Source organism: Melozone crissalis, unplaced genomic scaffold, assembly GCF_028551555.1.
Source record: "Melozone crissalis strain CALT ecotype California unplaced genomic scaffold, PUWL_Pcris_2 ptg000014l_1, whole genome shotgun sequence".
In the NCBI taxonomy this organism is placed as follows: Eukaryota; Metazoa; Chordata; class Aves; order Passeriformes; family Passerellidae; genus Melozone; species Melozone crissalis.
Window position 1 is genome coordinate 6,148,734 of NW_026535792.1, and position 18,108 is coordinate 6,166,841.

Sequence of the window (18,108 nt, forward strand, 5' to 3'; positions counted from 1 at the left end):
CAGGCAGGCACAACGCCCCCCTGACAGTATCACTGCATCCGTAGGTGCTCTGATGCCTGAGACTCTATAAATACCTGTGACAGCAGACACAAGGAGTGCAGTTTTTAGACAGGAAAGTGTTTAATCTTGGATCTAGTTTCATCATTAACCTGGATTTCCAGGCTTAAAAAAGCTACCTTCCTTCAGCTTGTCACGAGCAAAGTAGTGACATTCATGACATGTATCCTAAGACTACAAATAAATTGGTTGTCTTCACTGTTCTCTGTGGTAACTGAGATCTCTTTATTTTATTTTCTTGACGACTGGAGCTCTGCAGATTTTGTTTGATCTTCCTTATATGTTGGTAAATGCAGGAATTAAGAGAGGTTATATGGGCTTTTGGTTCTCATTTGAACCAGTCATTAATAGCACAAATGTAGTAAGTAAAACCAGATGATAAAAAGGCAAGACAATCTGTTTGTTAGAAATACTCGTTCCAGTCATCATATCTAAAAACCTATCTATGTTCTGGAAAAAATACCAGCACCAGCTCTGTGTTCATCATTTCAATGACTGGAAAATCCAGGCTGGGCTGGTTCTGCTTCTAAGTTCAAAGACACTTTTTTAGTTGAAACCTGTGAACAACCACACACTCAACCTGGATTTTAAAAATTCAGCTGGGCTCCTGCCACAAAGAAGCAAGAGGCTGTGCTGCTGACTGCAGTTTGTGTGCCCAGTGCTGCTGGATGGCACCTCAGGGGGAATATCCACATCTGGCAAGTGACTGAGGAGCCACATTCTTTCTGTAATAACAGAAAATAACATGTGCATCATAATTTTGAGGTGAGTCCCTGCTTGTTAACATGCTGAGAGATGCTGACACAAAGCTTTGGAGATGTGCAGGCTGAGCTTCAGGGACAGCTGCCATCCCCACCTGGCTCCAGCCTGGTGTCCACCACAATTTGGCCTGGAAAGTTCTCCTCATAAGACTTGAGGAAGGATCTGTTTCCCTTGAACTTCAAAGCTACTATGTGAATACAGTCATGTGGAAAACCCTTTAGCAACTAGTGAGTATTTCAGGTTGTTTTTAGCAGAGGAGAGGATGAGAGACACACAGGAGCAAGTTGGTGCTCAGAACACCTGAGACAAGGGGGCTGAGCAGTTGCACTGCACACCAGAAATTCCCTCTGAGAGTGAAACACTGTAGGGTTTTGTCATGTTAGAGTAAGAGGCAAACAACATAAGCTTGGAGGAAGAAAAAATCTAAGGAAGTGCCCTGGTAAGCAGAGGCTCTTCTAGGATGCATGGTGAACACCACCCAGAAAAAAATGCATCCAGGATCTTAAAGGTCTGAAATTCTTTGCCATTTCAGACAAATCCATTCCGAACCCTTGGCTCCAATGGCACTGCTTTACTCTCTTCTCTGGGAAACTGCAGTAATGTTTTTATATGAAGACACTGTTAGGCTGCCCTCTCACAGCAAAATTCCTATGAAATGAGACAATATATGCAGGAGGATACCGGGAGAATTCAGTCATGTTTCATGTTATTACAGTGAATATTAAAGAGAGTCAATCATGTCCTACCTCTTACTGCAAAGTGTTGCAAAAATTTCTGCTCTCTCTATATATTTATATATATTTCACAGCAGAAACTGTAGGGCTGCATAAAAAAAGGTGCTTCTGTCTTACTGAAATCTATTAGCTAGGATTGCACCTTCGGGTCTCATACCTCCTGCATTTAATTCTCTCCTTTGGTGTAAGAAGCAGCTATTATCACTGTCTTCTTAAGTCAAAGCTTAAAGGTGAACTGAAAAGCTTTTAAAATAAATCAGTAAAGCTATTCTCAAACCTCAGGTTGATAGAGGCACAATTTTGATACCCTTGCTCATGCAGAAAACTATCTTTCTCTTCATTTTCAGTGCGTTCCAGCTACATTGCTGATATGCTTCAGGATGTATTGTCTTATTTCATGGGAATCCCTTAGTGACAGAGCAACATATAAAGATTTGGATTTAAATTCTCACTATGGCTTCTTTACTGAAAAAAGAAAAAAAAGAAATCTGTTCAACTTAAGTATACATGTCTGAGGCTGGTTTTAGAGGAATTCAGGATGCTGCTATCTCAGGAGGCTTCTCTCTTCTGAAAGGAAAAAAGAAAAGATAAAAATCTCCCCCCTCTAAGTATTTTTCCTTTGGAAACAACAGCCCACAGCTGTCTTCCTTGCACACTTGTCTGCTGAGACTCCACATTCAGCCAGTCACAGCTGAAGTCAGGCCAAAGCCCACGAGCAGCACCAGCAGCTAAAGAAAATGCTGTGTTTGCAAGGCTTGAACCAGAGCTGACCTGGGTCATCCCAGAAACTTCCCTTTGAGTTATCTGAGCATGTTAACTTGAGGGAGCTTTTTGTATGGCTGCAATTACTTCACCAAAACCAATGGACATCTAATTGGCTTAATTGTAAACTGGTCTGGGAGCACAATTTCCTGTTCAGCTTATGGGGATTAAGGTGTTAAAAAAACAAGTAAAAAATGAAGCCACTTATTCAAAGCCATGTCTGGTACTGCTGGATTTTCAGTCCTGTACTTCCCAGTGTCTTGCTGTAGCCTAAAAAATGGCATTTTAGTCCCCAGCTCATTCCTTTGGGACCAAGGGAGCCATGCAGGGAGGTGCTTTCTGTGCCCTGCTAAAAAAGTAAGTTCCCTTCCCACAACATGCAGAAACCCTGGGCATGAGATGGTCCCACACAACGATGGATCAGAGGATTTTGCCCTGAACACTGAGACTAAAGAGCTGAAATAGAAGAGCTTTAAAATAGGAGCCACCTCTTCCAGAGGGGAAAAAAAACCCAGCCAGAAACAAGCAGCAGCCTGACATGTTCCCTTTAATTCATACATGAGGAGAACATACTGGTGCAGAGGAGGCGCCATAAGCATTTTTGTGGGATTTGAACCCACAGGAGAAAACAAGGACTCAGCTTGTCTCATTTTCCTGGTTTCATTTCTGAGACACCCAAAGGAAGGGGCAAACTCACCATGTAGCACAGGTCCTGTCCCTCAAAGGAGGGTGAGAATCCATATCCCTCTCCTTCAGCAATATGCAGTGCAGCAGTAATTCTGCAAGCTGCTGACATGTTATTAACAGCTACAGAAGAGAAACTGGTTGTGTGGGACCATGGGAGAAACAGCCATTTCTCACGCAACACTGCATTTTCTTCCATTAGCACCACACAAATGGCAGGAAAAGTGCTTCAGGAGCCTTGGTGTGACATCCCTCATGGAGAGGAACCCCAGTGTGCCAGACCCCTCTCATGGCAAGGGGAAAAAATGTTCTGGAACGAAATATCAGCACAACACAAATGGCAGGAAAAGTGCTTCAGGAGCCTTGATGTGACATCCCTCATGGAGAAGGCTTGGACACCTGTGTGCCAGACCCCTCTCACAACAAGGACAGCACTACAGAGTAGAAATCACAGACTAGAAATCAACTTCTGCAACAGAGTAGAAATCAACTTCTGCATGTTAAAAATGGAGTGTTCCAAGAGGGAAAAAAGGGTGGGAGAGAAGGACACAACTTTTGTACCTACCAAGCAACCGGAGCAGCAGGAAAAGCACCCCCAGAGCGTAAGACTTGAGTTCAGGGCTCACAGTCCTGCAGGGAGGAGGAGAGAGAGAAATCAATTCCTGTTGTTCTGCTTTGATTAACACACCCTGTGGCCATTCTGTGCTGTCAGCCAGGATGCCACCAGCACCTCTCCAAAAAGTCATTAATGGGGCTTTTCTTCTGCCTTCTCCTGAACTGCCTACAGCCCCAAAAGTAATTGCATTGGGGATAGGCTCAGGAATTAGCCAAGTCATTAATAACAACAGCTAATGTTGACAATGGATGTTTATAAGCTCCCCATCAAATTTTCAAGGCTGCAGATGTTGAGGACTGGAGGGAGAGAAAACTTTTGGTTCTGAAACTCCCCAGACTACTGGGAACAAGAGAGGGAGGGAGAAGGGGGGACCAAAAGGTTCAGTCAGCCTGGTGATTCAGTGAGGAAGTGCTCAACACCAGTTTTCATGCAGTTTGCAGTGCTTTCTGCTATGAACACAACCACTGTTGCATTAGGAGTTATCCTTCAAAGGTGCTTTAAAAAAACACTCATGGCAGGGGTGGTTCTCCATATAAATACACTGGAGAAACACCAGCCAAAACTGATAAAACAGAACCAGTTTTTGAGACAGCTTTTAAGTTAGGAGAAGATCCTTCTGATCATCTGCCCTCCTCTCACACATTCATGGGCCATGTAATATCACACCATGACCTTCTGTGTGAAGCCTGTGACCTAGGGATGAATTTCAGCAGTTTCCAGGCAGACCCCCACACTTTATATCGAAAGCCTTTATGCCAGGAATTATATGACCTTGGAAAAATGTTCCAATGGTTAATGGGTTGGCTCAAATAGGATTCTGCAGTTGGGTGAGAAATGTAGGAAACAGAGCATTAAAAGTTTATTTTAATGAAAAAATAGATTATCACATGGAATATTCACAGTGGGCTTTTAACTGGTGGTGGTGTCCTTCCATCCACTTTTCTATATTTAAGACCAAAGTCAATCCCCATACCTTAGGCTGGAGTAAAAATTGCCACTTGGAGACATCTCCTTTTCTCACCGACTACAGCAGTGACCAAATGACTTGCTAAGACAAGACATTTAATTTGTAGACACTGAGTCCATTTTTAAATAACCATGGGAGCTGCCAGTGTCACTTGTCACTGCTCTGGACACCAAGGACACATTCATAAGCCACAATTTTCTTTAAGTAATGGAAGATGGCAGTTGAAAGAGAGCATGAGGTGCTATCTGGCTCAGAGCTCTCTGCTGTACATTTGGTATATTTTGTCAGCTATCAGTGATTCTGAGTGAAGTTACAAATCTGGATGTGTGAATTGTTTATTTCCTACAGCTCTGAACTGAGTATGTTTCATCTTCCCTTTGCTTTTCTTATTCCCTGATATTCTTCTTCCTGGCTTATCTCATTTGAAGGCAACACTAAGATGTCTCCATGTTGTATCCTAAAGGTGCTGGCAGCTTCCTTGAACAAAGAACTCTTCAAACTCTAAATTGCTTTTGTCACAATATTTATCATGAGGAAATTTGATTTCCCTTTAGCTACTGGAGATGCAAAGAGAGAAATGAACTAGTAGGTGGAATATCTCATTTTGTATCCTGCAGGGAGACATGCCCTCACAGAGCTGTTCTGTCCAAAATCCACTCAAGAGTGTGTTTCTAATACAGACCTTATTGATTGAATTTTATTGGAATTTTCCAGGCAGCAGAATGGATCTGCTATTTATGCCTCTGGTTATTAGTCTCAGTAAGTGACAGCTTGGACAGCTAAGTAATTTTGGATAAATGTGGGCTTAGATATCTATGTATATCATAAGGTGCAGTGTTCTGTATGTCTGGAAATAACACAAGGTCAGTTATTTGAATAAGCTACTTTTGCCCACCTATTCACATTGGCTTAACTCAGACATGTCCTTCACACTTCCAAGTTCCTTATGTTCTTGGACTTGGTCCAGGGTGAGGGAAGTTAAACTCCAGTCAGGGAGGTACTCACCAAAGCTAGCTTTAAATTTTTCCGTGGTTTCTGTGGTCTCCAGATCATCTCTAAAGGTGAGCCTAAGCCACTCTCTAAGTCATTACATGCTGAGAACATGGGGTGGCAATTCTGCCCCTCTCCCAATGCAGCTGTAACTACTTACTAGCTGGATTGGAAACTGCACATCTGTATTTCTGTGTTAGTCCCAGAATAACAACCCTGCAGCCATTCTCTGCAACATCCCTGCAGGAATCTTATCCGTTTGGGGGCCCAGTTCCACCTCACTCTCTCCACCAAAGGAGAGCTCGAGCAGCTCCTGTTTTCTCTCCTGCAGCTCCATACGGCAGGCCCTGAACTGGGGCCATGCCCGGCTAAACCAGGCACTAACAAGTGAAAAAAAATAGCTTAGGGAGAAAACAGCTTGAATGGAGGTTCAGTTCAAAGTCATGGGTCTGGGGACAGTGAGCTTGGTGTAAAAGGCAGAGGCCAGGAGCTGTGTGGAACCCTCAGCTCCCCCCTGTGCCCTAGGGTCTGTACAGCCCTGATCCCACGCCAAGAGCAGCCCCATCTGATGAGGATGGTGACTGATGGTCCTACTTGGTGAGAATGATGACTGATGCCCACCTGATGAAGATGGTGACCAAAGCCCCACCTGATGAGAATGATGACTGATGGCCCACCTGATGAGGAAGGTGACCAAACCCTCACCTGATGAAGATGATGACTGAAGCCCCACCTGATGAGGAAGGTGACCGAAGCCCTACCTGATGAGGATGATGACTAAATCCCCACCTGATAATGATGATGACTGAAGCCCCACCTGATGAGGATGATGACCAAAGCCCTGATGAGGACGATGACTGACACCCTACCTGATGAGGATGATGACGGACGGTGTCTGCGCCATGGCCCCGATCATGCTGCAGACACACATCACACACAGGAATGTCAGGAAGGCCTCTTCACACCCAGGGCTGGGGCACTTGCCAGGAACCACGGTGGCGTTTTCGGGAGGGACCAAGGTGAGGCACGAGCAGCCACTGAGGTTCTGCAGAGAAGCACAAGGAGTCAGCAGAGGGGAGAGCTCTGATCCCACCTTTGTAACAGGGCTTGTCAGCAGCAATGCCTAATCCTCTAATGGTCAATTAAATAACTCCTAAGTGCTCGTTGGAGGGGGGTTTGGAAAGAGTTTCAGGAGCATCAGAGCTGACGCATGCTGCCAGCAAGGGAAAGCTGTCCCTTGGCTTGTTTCTTTTCTTCTGCTCCTTTCAAGTCTCTCCCGTAAATGTCACGGTGACAGAATTATTACCCAGTTCTACCTCTTTGGAGGAGAATAAAGAAACAATCTGTGTCTCTGTGACAAGGAAGATTCCCCCCATTATGGTTCTAATTACTTTCTTATTTACCTCCGTCCTCTTGGCTGCTGCAATTAAACTGAAGCGCATTAAATGCAGGTAAATCTGCAGCTCTGCTCTCAGCTGCAGGTTTGGGGACTGCTTCCAGCACCTCAAACCCTGGGCAGGAGCCACCCACGATGGGTGCTGCAGCTCACCCAGAGCTGAACCACCACAGCCTGGCAGCAGGGAGGCTGCTGGACCTCAGTGCGCTCCAGGGCTATTAAATGACATCTGGTTCAGAGGGATTTGTGTTGAGCTAAAAGCTCAAGTCAAGCAAGATAAACTTTATCAATATGTGATCAGAAGGAGGGTGGAATGACTGCATTTTGCTTTGATCTCTCCAGCAAGTGCAGGATGTGAAAAGAAGCTTTGTTTGCCAGTCACAGATTTAAGGATTTTTTTTTTCCCCTTATTTTCCGACTCGCCCTCCTGAATTTCTGAGTGGGGGATGTCAGTGCAATTAAGGCACACAATACTACCAAGAAATCCCTTAACGAACACAGAAAGAAGCAGTCATTAATGATTCATGGCTTGTCTTCACAGGCCCGCTGGGTTTGCAGGTCACATGTCTGGATGAGGAGCAACGTCATAAAATATAACATACTGAAAAGCAGCTCAATCTCCTCCCCTTCTCCCCTACCATGTGCAAGCAGAAATTCCTTTGCTTTCCTGCCAAAGGGGTCCCCTTAGGACCATACAAAAGCACACTTTGTGGTTCACTGCCTCCAAAGATAAGGATCAGCAGGGATACCACTCCAACCTTTCTGACACCAATCTCTTTCTCCTGCACAGGAGTCAAATCATTTTTTTTCCAATTAAGTGCACAGAGGACAAGAGAGACTGTGGTGCAGAACCCTAGGAGAGCTGGAGCAGACATGCAGGTGCCTTTCTGCTGGCAAGCAGTAATTAAAATAACAAATTCCTGTGCTGTGAGTTAGAAGCTGACACCTGAAGGCTCCAGAACGGTGACAATTAGCACCACTGAGGTGGTGTTTGCACAGACAACAGGAATTTGTAGCTCCTGGCTCTTACTGCAGCACATTGCTAGCCACCAGCCTGGGCAAGGCTGTGGATCAAAACCCATGTAAGTCTGGAAAAGTACATACTTGCACTGAATAACTCTTGTACAAAATTCCCATCACAGCAAACGTGCAGAATTGGGTGTTTATTTCCCATGGGCTTTTATCAAGGGACAGAAAGTACCTGCTTTGGGCAGTGGTGGGGTAGACTGCCCTCCCACTGGTGTGATTTTTTTACAAAGCACAAGGCAGATTCTACTTTCACTGCCTGAAAATTTGCCCCTCAATCTGCTTTTTTGACCACTTTGCTTCAAGGTGCTGGCCCGAAGCAGTGTGAGTGGTTTGTAGCAACCACCTCAGCTTGCTTAGCACTGCACCTCATCCTTACCTGGCAGATCTTTGATCTTTTATTACTGACACAGTAGGCAACTCACAGACATCAAACAAGGAAACATCAAAGATGGAGTTATGACTTTGTCCTGTGGAGAGGAAATTTTTTGCTACCAGTGCCAAACTTCTGTAGATCTCCTCGTCTGCAACCCCACTGCATCCAACCACTTGTTATCAGAACCTTCTGCTGCCCAGCAAACTGCACACCCAGATTTATGTGTGCCTGTGAAGCTTCACAGATGCAGAGTTTACACCTTTAACAGCATCCTGACTTTGCTGTGATTATCCATGCAAATCACCCATGTTTTTAATTACTCATTTTTTAAGCTCTGGCTTTGACAGGGAAGGGACAGGCTGGTATTTCAATGTGAGGTGCCAGCACAGTAACTCCAGGCTGGAATTCATGTGTCTCCAGCCAAAATGCTGAGAGTCAGTGGCATCAAACAAACAAGATGCACAGCCCAGCACGTGGTATGCAAGGGTCACTCCCAGGAATGGCTGGAAAGAAAAGTCCTTGGGGTGCCAGAGCTCTGCCTACCAGCACTGATATTCCTATGGCTTTTTGGGCAAGTTGCACCTCTGGAATCAGCTCAGTAAGAGAGAAGGAGTGAAAAAGAAAGAAATACCTGAGCTACACATTGCTTTTAGAAATTGTTCACAGAGGAAAAGTGAAGAGAAGCAGTCAGAAAGGTAAAATGTAGTAAAGTTAAATAAAGCATTCAGAGAATTTTATGTCCCAGTAAAAAGCAACCCTTGCCTCATCACAAGCACATAACATTCACAAGACCCTCCAGACAGGTCATTACCTGGATTATGGGTTTAAAACTTGGTTTGGCAATTTGGCTTTGCCTCAAGGCCATTGCATGGCCAAACTGGTCCATAATTCTTGATAATGCCCTTCCCAGCAGGTGCTATTGCTTCACCAATTTGTGTTCAAAATGTTACTGCAAAAAACCCCCACAAAACAAAGAGATGAGAAGAACCCCAAGGATGACAACAAAAAGGCAAAATGAGAAGGAGAGAGTAAGAGAGAGCTTGAGGGAGAGTGAGTTTTTTGCTGAGAGGTTTGTTCCTGCAGAGCACAAGGTCGGGCAGCTGCAGACTGAAGGGGCAGAGCTGAATTTTCATTACCATGCTCCTTCCAGAGGAGCCAGAGCTTTGCCCTGCACTGCACAGATCTCTGCCATGCTCCAGCCACACACCACCACCAGCTGAACACCTGCTGAAGGCTTGGTGAGCTGGTGAGACACCATTCTGTGTGCCTGAAACAAGATGGTTTCCTCTTAAATCATCCTGCTGCCATCTCAGGTGTTGGCTTATTGGGAGGAGGAGGAGGAGGAAGAAGAGGGCAGGAAGGCAACACCTTCACGTTGATGTGGATCCTTGTGGGGCTGCTGAAAGCTCCAAACTGTGGGGTGTCAAAGGGATGCCTGGTATCTCCTCAGAGAGAAAGGATGAAGCCTTGGGGGGATAATTGCACGTGGTGAGCACTGATGTGTAGGCACAAACAGTGCCTGTGACCAGGCTGACCTCCCACAGACTCCACACAGCCCCAGGCAGTGAGCAAGGATGCAGGAATCCCACCAGTCCCCACCCACACATGAGGAGCACTCATTTTCAGTGTAACCCAGAAGACATTAACATTTCAGCAGCAAAAAATGAAAAAGCTGGCTTTAAGATATTGTTAAAAATTCCCCACATCTCCTTTATACCGAGATAGTTTGGTCTTTACGAATTTTCTAAGGGAAAAAAACTCTTAGAGAGAACTGAAAAATGCAGAATGTCTTTGGATGGAAACTCTGCTCCCCTGACAACTGCTCTTGCTGCTGCCTCAGAGCAAAGCAAGGAAAGAGAAATAAGCAAGCAGAGTTAAAGAAAAGCTTAAACAAGGGTGAATAAAAACAGCAACTGCTCACCACTGTCTAGGAACCACATTGAGGGAAAGAGCAAGAGGAAAAAGACTGAAAGGGTTGGGCAGGGTGGAGAAGAGGGGAGATGAGGAGTAACAGGACAAAAGAGGAGCAGTTTCCTCAGCTCTCCCTTCTGGGATAGGGATCTCCTGCAGAGGACACCTGTGCAGATCTCCCATCACATTCCTTGCTTCCCTGCTGAGGAGGAAAACCAGGGCAGGAGGTTGTGAGATCCCATCCCGCTCCATGGGTGACCCTGCAGAGACTGGGCATTTATGGAACAGAGTGAAGAACAACAGGGGCTCAGCCCCACCAGAGCTGTGAGCTCAGCTTTTGGGGGTGCAGACACTGGCTGTGGGTGAGCTACCCCACCAGACATGCAGGAACCTCACTCACTTGAGGTCCCAGAACTGTTCCTACAGATGAGGGGTCCCCAGGAAAGGCCACTCACCGTGCTGCTGCAGCCAGCAAAGCAGGCAGATAAGTACGTGACCCCGTCTGCCCCACACACTGGAGTGAAGGAATCAGTTTGGCATTCACAGTTGTTATTGCACGGGGAATATGGGTCCAGAGATGAGGTTGGAGTTGAGCTGTAAGACAAAGAGAGAAAGAAATTAGTGGACAGTGTGGTATCAGCCAGCTTTCCCTACTGTTGCCTCACAAAGATGCCTTTGAGGGGGAGAGTTAAGGAAAACACATTAAAAAAAAGCAGTGGGCAGGCTAGCTGGGTTCCAGCTCTAAGAAATCCTGGCTCAGCCTCTCCTTGGAGACTGAAATGCCATGGCCACTATCTCCCCTGCAAGAGAGAATCTAATGCAAGGCTTGGGCTGGCCTGTTACCTCAACAAGAAGCCTCAAGGAAACACAGAGAGATGCTGTGGAGATTGCTCTGTGCTTTTCTGCAAGGAGCTGACAGGCTGATGTTGTCATCTAAAGAGCTGCCACTGCATACAGGAGCACTCAGGAAGAAAATACCACATAACTCTCTCCAAGGCCTGTGAGTGCAGGACAAAACAGGGTTATGTGGGCCTCACTTCTCACATTAAAATGGGCCTGCAGCCAAAAACACTCTCTCTTCACCATATCTGTATTTCCAGGCATCTAAAACCTGGTTCAACAAATTCCCCTCAGGCACTGAAATCAATGTACAGAGCAGTGCATGTCCCTTAGTGCCAGGACAAACCAGACCCAATGCTACAGAGGTGCCTGTGGGTACAGACTCAGGTCTGGCACCTTTTGACTCAAATTGACTGAATTTCAGATTTTAGTGAAATTCTGTTGTAATCTGCAGGTGCTCAGGTCTCTCAGTGGTGAGTGGCATGGAAACATGCCAGACTAAGAGCCCACACCACACTGCCTTCTCTGTGCTTGCTCTGTGGCTGTCTGAAGACCAGCACTCCTTTCAAGGACACTAACATGGATTTATGCTGGCAAAGCTCCCTGAAACTCTCCGTGGACTCACTTGTTTCCATAGGGAACAGTAACCCCTGCCACAGGTCCTGTGTCACAGCCCAGGAACAGGAAGGACACGTAGCAAGCTGTGGACACCAGGTTCACCAGCATGGCCATCCTGATGGCTCCCAGAGCAGACAGGCTGAGCTTCTTCACCAGGAGGCCACCCAGGAATATGCCCAGGCATGCACACGGGATTGCTGTCATCCCTGCAAGAGGAAAAAGCAGTTAGCAAGGCCAAGAACTCTCCAGCAGCCAGAGCTGTGCACTGGCATGAGGAAACCTTGCAATGCCCAACTGCTGGAGCGGCACCAAGCTGGGGCTGCCCAAAAAAAGGAACAGATGCAAACAGGCATGCTGCCTTGCATGGAGGAACCAGGACCTTCTGCCAGCTCTCATCCAGGCTGGAGGCAATGCCAGGCTTGCTGAGCTTGGCCCAGCCTGACCTAAGCAGCAGCAAATAAAGTCAGGAATTTTCTGAGGTGTCTGGAGGCTTTGGATGAGCCCTGCTGGTGCGACTCACAGGAGTGTGATCTTCAGAGACTAGGCAGGAGCAGCATTTGAAAATATGAAATCTCCCTAAAAGAATTTTCTTTAACTGCGAAATGCAAAATCACTGCCAGAAGTGACTCCCTTTCCAGCACAGACAGAAATTACCACACTATGCTTGTTTGGGATTGCTTTTATCCCTTTGCTGCCAGTTACACTGCAGATCTCACTGCCTGAACTGTGCTTAGGAGAGAATCCCAGTCCTGGCATTCCTACACTCCCTTAAACACCATGTGAGAAATCTGATTACAACTTTGTTTAAACAAGTTGCTGTGAGAAACATGGAGGTATCTGAGTCTCCTTTCCCGCTGTCAGGTCAGGAGCAGGATGTGCTCTGGCTCATGGGTGATCTCCTCTTTGCTTTTTCCCTTCTCCCACTGGGTCAAGAGTGAAGTTACTTTCCTTTGCCAAGCCTTTAATTTTCAGGAAAGATGGAATTACCTAACAATTTTGAGACCTCTGGCCTTCTGTCAAATCATATTAAAATTCACTAGCAAATTCCTGGGTTGCGGGGGGAGGCAAGGCTGACTGCAGGGGATTGTTTCTTTTGGAAATCCAGGCCAAAACCAGAAGACATCAATGAGTTTAATAGGGAAATAAACAACTGTCAGGAGAGCAGCTTGCAAACTCCTTGTTATGATATGAAGATCCACCCATTTCCTGATGTCCCGTTTTTGACAGATCACTGCCAGCTGCCCATCTGGCAAGCTGTGGCCGCAGATCATCCAAGATCAACTTGCAGATGTCTTAATTGGGTGCTGCTGAGAGGAGGGCTGTCATAAACAAATGGCTGGGCCTGCCTGGGATGAGCAGCAGCAGACAATAAATGAATATTCTGCCACCAGTGTCCTGACAGGGAACAAATGAACACCGAGGAATGTAGAACGTGAAATCACAGCAGCATGGAATGGTCAGAGAGAAGGGACATTTGAAAGACGACCAAGCTGCACTAACTCAGGTACTTGAAGTGCTCATTGCAATCTTGTCATTCCCAGGCCAAGGGGAAAGCTGTAGTGACCAACAGGAGACACTGGGCTTCCTAACCAGACTGAGATGGGCTGCAGAACTGCGGGGCACCAGAACCATGAGACACGCAGGTCAATGGCCACACCATCACTGCAGTCCTGGGCAACCAGACAGCCCATTTCTGCTGCTTCCAAGGCTTTCACAGACTCTCCCATCCTGGCTGTCCCATACTGCCTCCCAGGGGAAGTGATGGCAGCAGGATGCAGTGGAGAAAGGATGCTGGAGCTCTGTTCTGGACCAGGCAGCCATGGCACAGCTGAAGGCCATCCGTCCCACTCACAGATACATTCCCACATCTCAAACAAGTCACTCTTTGGGCAGCAGCAGTTACCAGCCATGCTGAGCACTCCTAAATCCCTTTGGAGGTTTGGTGTGCCCGTGGTTACTCACCCAGGAGCTGGTTGGCAGAGGAGGTGGTGAGGTTGAACTGCTGCTCCAGGTACTTGCCCAGGAAGGCGGCGAAGCCGGCGACCACGGCGATCTCCATGCAGGCTGCCAGGATGATGCAGGTGAACACGGGGTTGGACAGCAGGTGCTTGGTCACTTTGGGGATCACTGCAGGAGAGGAAAAAGGGAGAGGGATGTGGAGTTTTCGTCACCAGTTGTGGTGACACACAGGGGTCCCAGGACGGGGAAAGAGAAGAGAGACGAGAATGTTGACGCTATGTTTCAGAAGACTGATTTATTATTTTATGATATATATATTATATTAAAACTATACTAAAAGAATAGAAGAAAGGATTTAATCAGAAAGCTTGCAAGGAATAGAAGGGAAAATGGAATGATAACAAAATCTGGTGACTCTCAGAGAGTTCGAGACATCTGGACTGTGATTTGCCATTAATTAGAAACAACCAACATGGACCAATCAAAGATCCACCTGTTGCATTCCACAGCGGCAGATAATTATTGTTTTTCTCTGAGGCTTCTCAGCAGAAAAAATCCTAGCAAAAGGATTTTTCATAAAATATGTCCGTGACAGAGGTGTTTTTGTGCAGACTTGAGGTGCTGGAGGTGCCTCTCTCCTCTTCTGTAGGGTACACTCATTTCACATCAGGAGTAATTTCCTGTTCTGCACAGACAAGCTGCTTGAAATGTGGGAACACCAGAACAAAGTGAAACACCCAAACAGTGCCACTTAAAGATTCAAGAACCAAGAGGTGCAAAAAGAAATAATCAGTGATTATTTACTCTTATAGAAAACTGGAAGAATGAGAAAAATTTCCAACATTGCTTTCTGTTTTCCCCATAGGGAAGTCAATCAAAACCTGGTGTGCTCTTTCTTCCCCTTCTCCTTTCTGTACCTGTTCCCCAGGAACAAAGCTAAGCCAGCTGACAGGTGCCATCAGTGCTGTATTCAGCATAAATCCTTGCAGGCTTTCAGACACAAACTAAACCAGCTCACATCTGGCCTTTCCTTCTCCTGCCAATCCAGATTTGATTCATTTTCCTATTCCAAACTGGCTCACTCACTGATGGTCACCTTCTTGCAGCACACGTGGGTGTTTTCAGCAAGCTGAATCTTTCAGGCTCAGCCTGGCCCGTGGATATCCATGGCACAAGGGTTCTCCTGCCTGGGACAGGCTTGTCAGGCTGTGTGTTCCCACAACCTAAAGCTTCTCCAGCCTTCCATGCAGACCCTGCCATCCTTGAGAGGGTGCAAGAGGACGTGCTGAGCTGTTCACTGTGTGGGACACACACATGTAGCTCTGGTTTCATGATCCCTTGGCTCTCCCCTCCCAAATCATCACTGTCTAGAATCCCCTCTCCTCCAAGGCCATCTCAATTTCCAATAGGCAAACAAGAGTTACCCTACAAAGGGAAATCTGTCTAATGAATCAGATTGCACGTTTTCTACTCCAGCGAGCATTTTAATTATTGTAGAGATAACACAGCTTGAAGAGGAGAGCATCCCAGTACAGAAGAGAGCCTTGCTTTGTCTCCACACCTGATGACTAATTTCTGCCTGAATTAAATGTGAAAATCATTAAGTTTGAAAATTACCTTGAAGTAGTGTAGTGAAGCCTCAATGGACCCCCATTTGCATTTTGAAAATCCAACCCCCAGATCCCCTGTGGTGTACCAGGGGCTGGCAGATGATGTTTCTCGGGTGCTGGCTTATGTTTTCCCTATGGGATTTTTTTGCACTGGCCTCAGCAGAGAATGCACAGCTCTTTGTCAAGGCTCTGCTTGGGTGCCCTTGGCTCTTTCTTGGGGACAGTGGGAAAAAGGGTTATAATTAGGTTTGATCTAACCTTTTTTGGAAGAGGTCACTTCACAGTTTCTGGTCTCTTTAAATCAGAAACATTTTTCCAAGCCGTATAAAATTTCTACTTCCTAAAGACTTACTGAACATAATTAAGGTGGAAGAGGCATAGCAATTTTTAGCAGAATGAGTGAAAAAAGAAAAGAAAAAAGGGGGAAAAATGCTGTGTGGGAGGAATGGGGATGGGGGAATTCAGATATGGATAAATTTCAGAAGCCACCTGCTGCTTCCTTTAGTTCTTTGGTGGCCACCTACAGAATTTCTCCTTCTTGCCAGGAAAAATATAGAAAATGAAAAGGTGGACTTGGCAGTACTAAGCTTGAAAAGCCATATTTAAGTTATTAATGACTGTTGTGCCTCGGGAGTTCAGTTTGTTCAGGATTAATGGATTCCTTGAGATGTAGCTTTGTGCCAATTTAAATCCAAAGACACTAAGGTCTAGCTCTAACTTTATCCACCAGACAATAGTGATGACAGCCTGCCTTTTGCAGGAGGAAGCTAAAGATCACGGACATTTATTTCTGAAGTTGGCACCCAACCATCGTGCGCTACCAAGGTCAAAATCCATTTTCTGGACAACAGAAAAATTTGCACAGTTATTGCAGCATCTCACACAGGAGAGGAACCCCTCACAAGTGCCTTGTCTGGCAGTGCAGGGCTCCAAGTCACAGCACTTCATCCCCTAAAGGAGTGACAGGAGAGCTGGAGAGGGACTTTTGACAAGGGTGTGTAGTGACAGGACAATAGGTAATGGCCTTAAACTGAAAGAGGGAGGGATTACATTAGAAATAAGGAAGAAATTCTTTACTGTGAGGATGTGAGACACAGGAACAGGTTGCCCAGAGAAGCTGTAGATGCCACTGGAAGTGTTCAAGGCCAGGCAGGATGAAGCTGTGAGCAAGCTGGTATAGTGGAAGATGTCCCTGTCCATGGCGAGGTGTCAAACAAGATGATCTCTAAAGTCCTTTCCCACCCAATCTTTCTGTGATTCCTTGATTCCATGATCATTGCTTCTCCTTCCTGTGAGTTTTCTAGGACAGATCCTGTCCTCTGCTGAATGTCTGACTGTCTGCTACAACTCTGTACCATCCATCATGTGTGACACAAAACCCAGTGCAAAGAGTGCAAAGACAACTCAAGCAGAGTCTGGCAGCCTCCACTATCTCCTCAGCCAGGGCCAACTCATTCTCTTTCATCTTCTAAGGGAAATAAAGCGAGGTTTCCCTATAGAATTCAATATCCTTTCATCTTGCTACTGCCATTTGCTAAGATCAATCATTTGACACCGGCTGCTGCGTCATCTGTCTCAGTTCTTGGGGTGAAATACCTCTGGGAAAATGGTAAAAAGTCAGCAGCAAAGTTTAAAAATCTCTCAGTGGACTAGAGTGACATGTTTCCAGCTGCTTGGCATATGGTGCTGGGTATGGAGTAGGAATGGAAATGCCTGATGGGGGACAGAACCCAGCAGGGTGTCATGGCAAATGTCACCTTGCAATTTTACAGGCCCAAAGGTCACCTGAACACTTTGGAGCAGCCCTTTGCAGCTACAAAGTTCAAATGAGGTTCTCTTACAAAGTGGGAAAAGTCTTTTGGAGTCCAAAGAGTCTCAAAACTCTACTTGGAGAAAACTCACAAGGTGCAGCAGACAGGGCACACAGATAGACTGAGCCTCCCACTGCCAGAAGGACGAGCTCATTTCCATCCTCATCCTGATAGACCCGACACGCTCCAGGATTCCCAGAAAAGTGATTCCCACTGCCCTGGCAAGATGCACTGAGGAGAACACAACACCTCTTTTCACTGCTGAAAAGTAGTGAAAAGCACTTTAATCCCAACTCTTGAGACCATCTACATGCAGTGCTGGTGACAGGATCATCCATAGACTGGGAGGGATCTGTGTGGATGTCCCAGAGCTCTCCAATATCCCTCATAAATCCCTTGATTTCCCACCTTTTCCCACTCAAGCAACACCGGTTCCAAAGCATCCAAACCCCCTCCCTGTCTCCCTCCGTGGATGCTCTGTGGATGACAGGCCAGGGCCTTGACAAATGCACACACTTATGTACACCAAGTAGCTTTGATTTGTCACTGCACATCGGGGAGTAGCGGGGATAATTGGCAACCTCATTACACGAGGTTTAACTACTCTCCAGAAACGACAAACTATAATCATCACGTTGGTGCTTGAAATGAATTGTTTGGAACATTACAATCACCAAGGCCCCTGTTTCTGGTTGGAGCACCCTACAGAGACATGTTTTCAATTTGCAGTAAAGATGAAGAACACAGAAAGCAAAGTAATAAATTCGAGGGAGGTTTACAGCCCAGTCCACCTAGGACAGAGTGGTGAGGGAAAGGCAAAATGTAGTACTGAGCCAAAATATGACTTTCTACTACCCAAGCCTCAGGTCTCAAGAGAAAGCAAAAGGCAAAACCTCCACCTGGCTTGAGGAAAAAGGGATGAAGAAAACAGCACAGGCAGCAAGAATAAAACACATTCTGGAAAGAGGTGGCTTCTGTAAAAGAGAATA

General features: G+C 46.1%; 1 protein-coding gene across 1 annotated transcript in view; it reads right to left on the reverse strand.

Annotated features, from left to right (window-relative positions):
- The window catches only part of SLCO3A1 (solute carrier organic anion transporter family member 3A1), a 136,081-nt gene that overhangs the window by 4,530 nt on the left and 113,443 nt on the right, over window positions 1–18,108 (reverse strand). The window contains exons 5-9 of the mRNA XM_054272618.1: window positions 13,702–13,866; window positions 11,747–11,945; window positions 10,737–10,875; window positions 6,442–6,617; window positions 3,565–3,629 (exon numbers count right to left, since the gene is read on the reverse strand). Coding sequence (XP_054128593.1) covers window positions 3,565–3,629; window positions 6,442–6,617; window positions 10,737–10,875; window positions 11,747–11,945; window positions 13,702–13,866 — 744 coding nt within the window. The remainder of the gene's footprint in view (window positions 1–3,564; window positions 3,630–6,441; window positions 6,618–10,736; window positions 10,876–11,746; window positions 11,946–13,701; window positions 13,867–18,108) is intronic.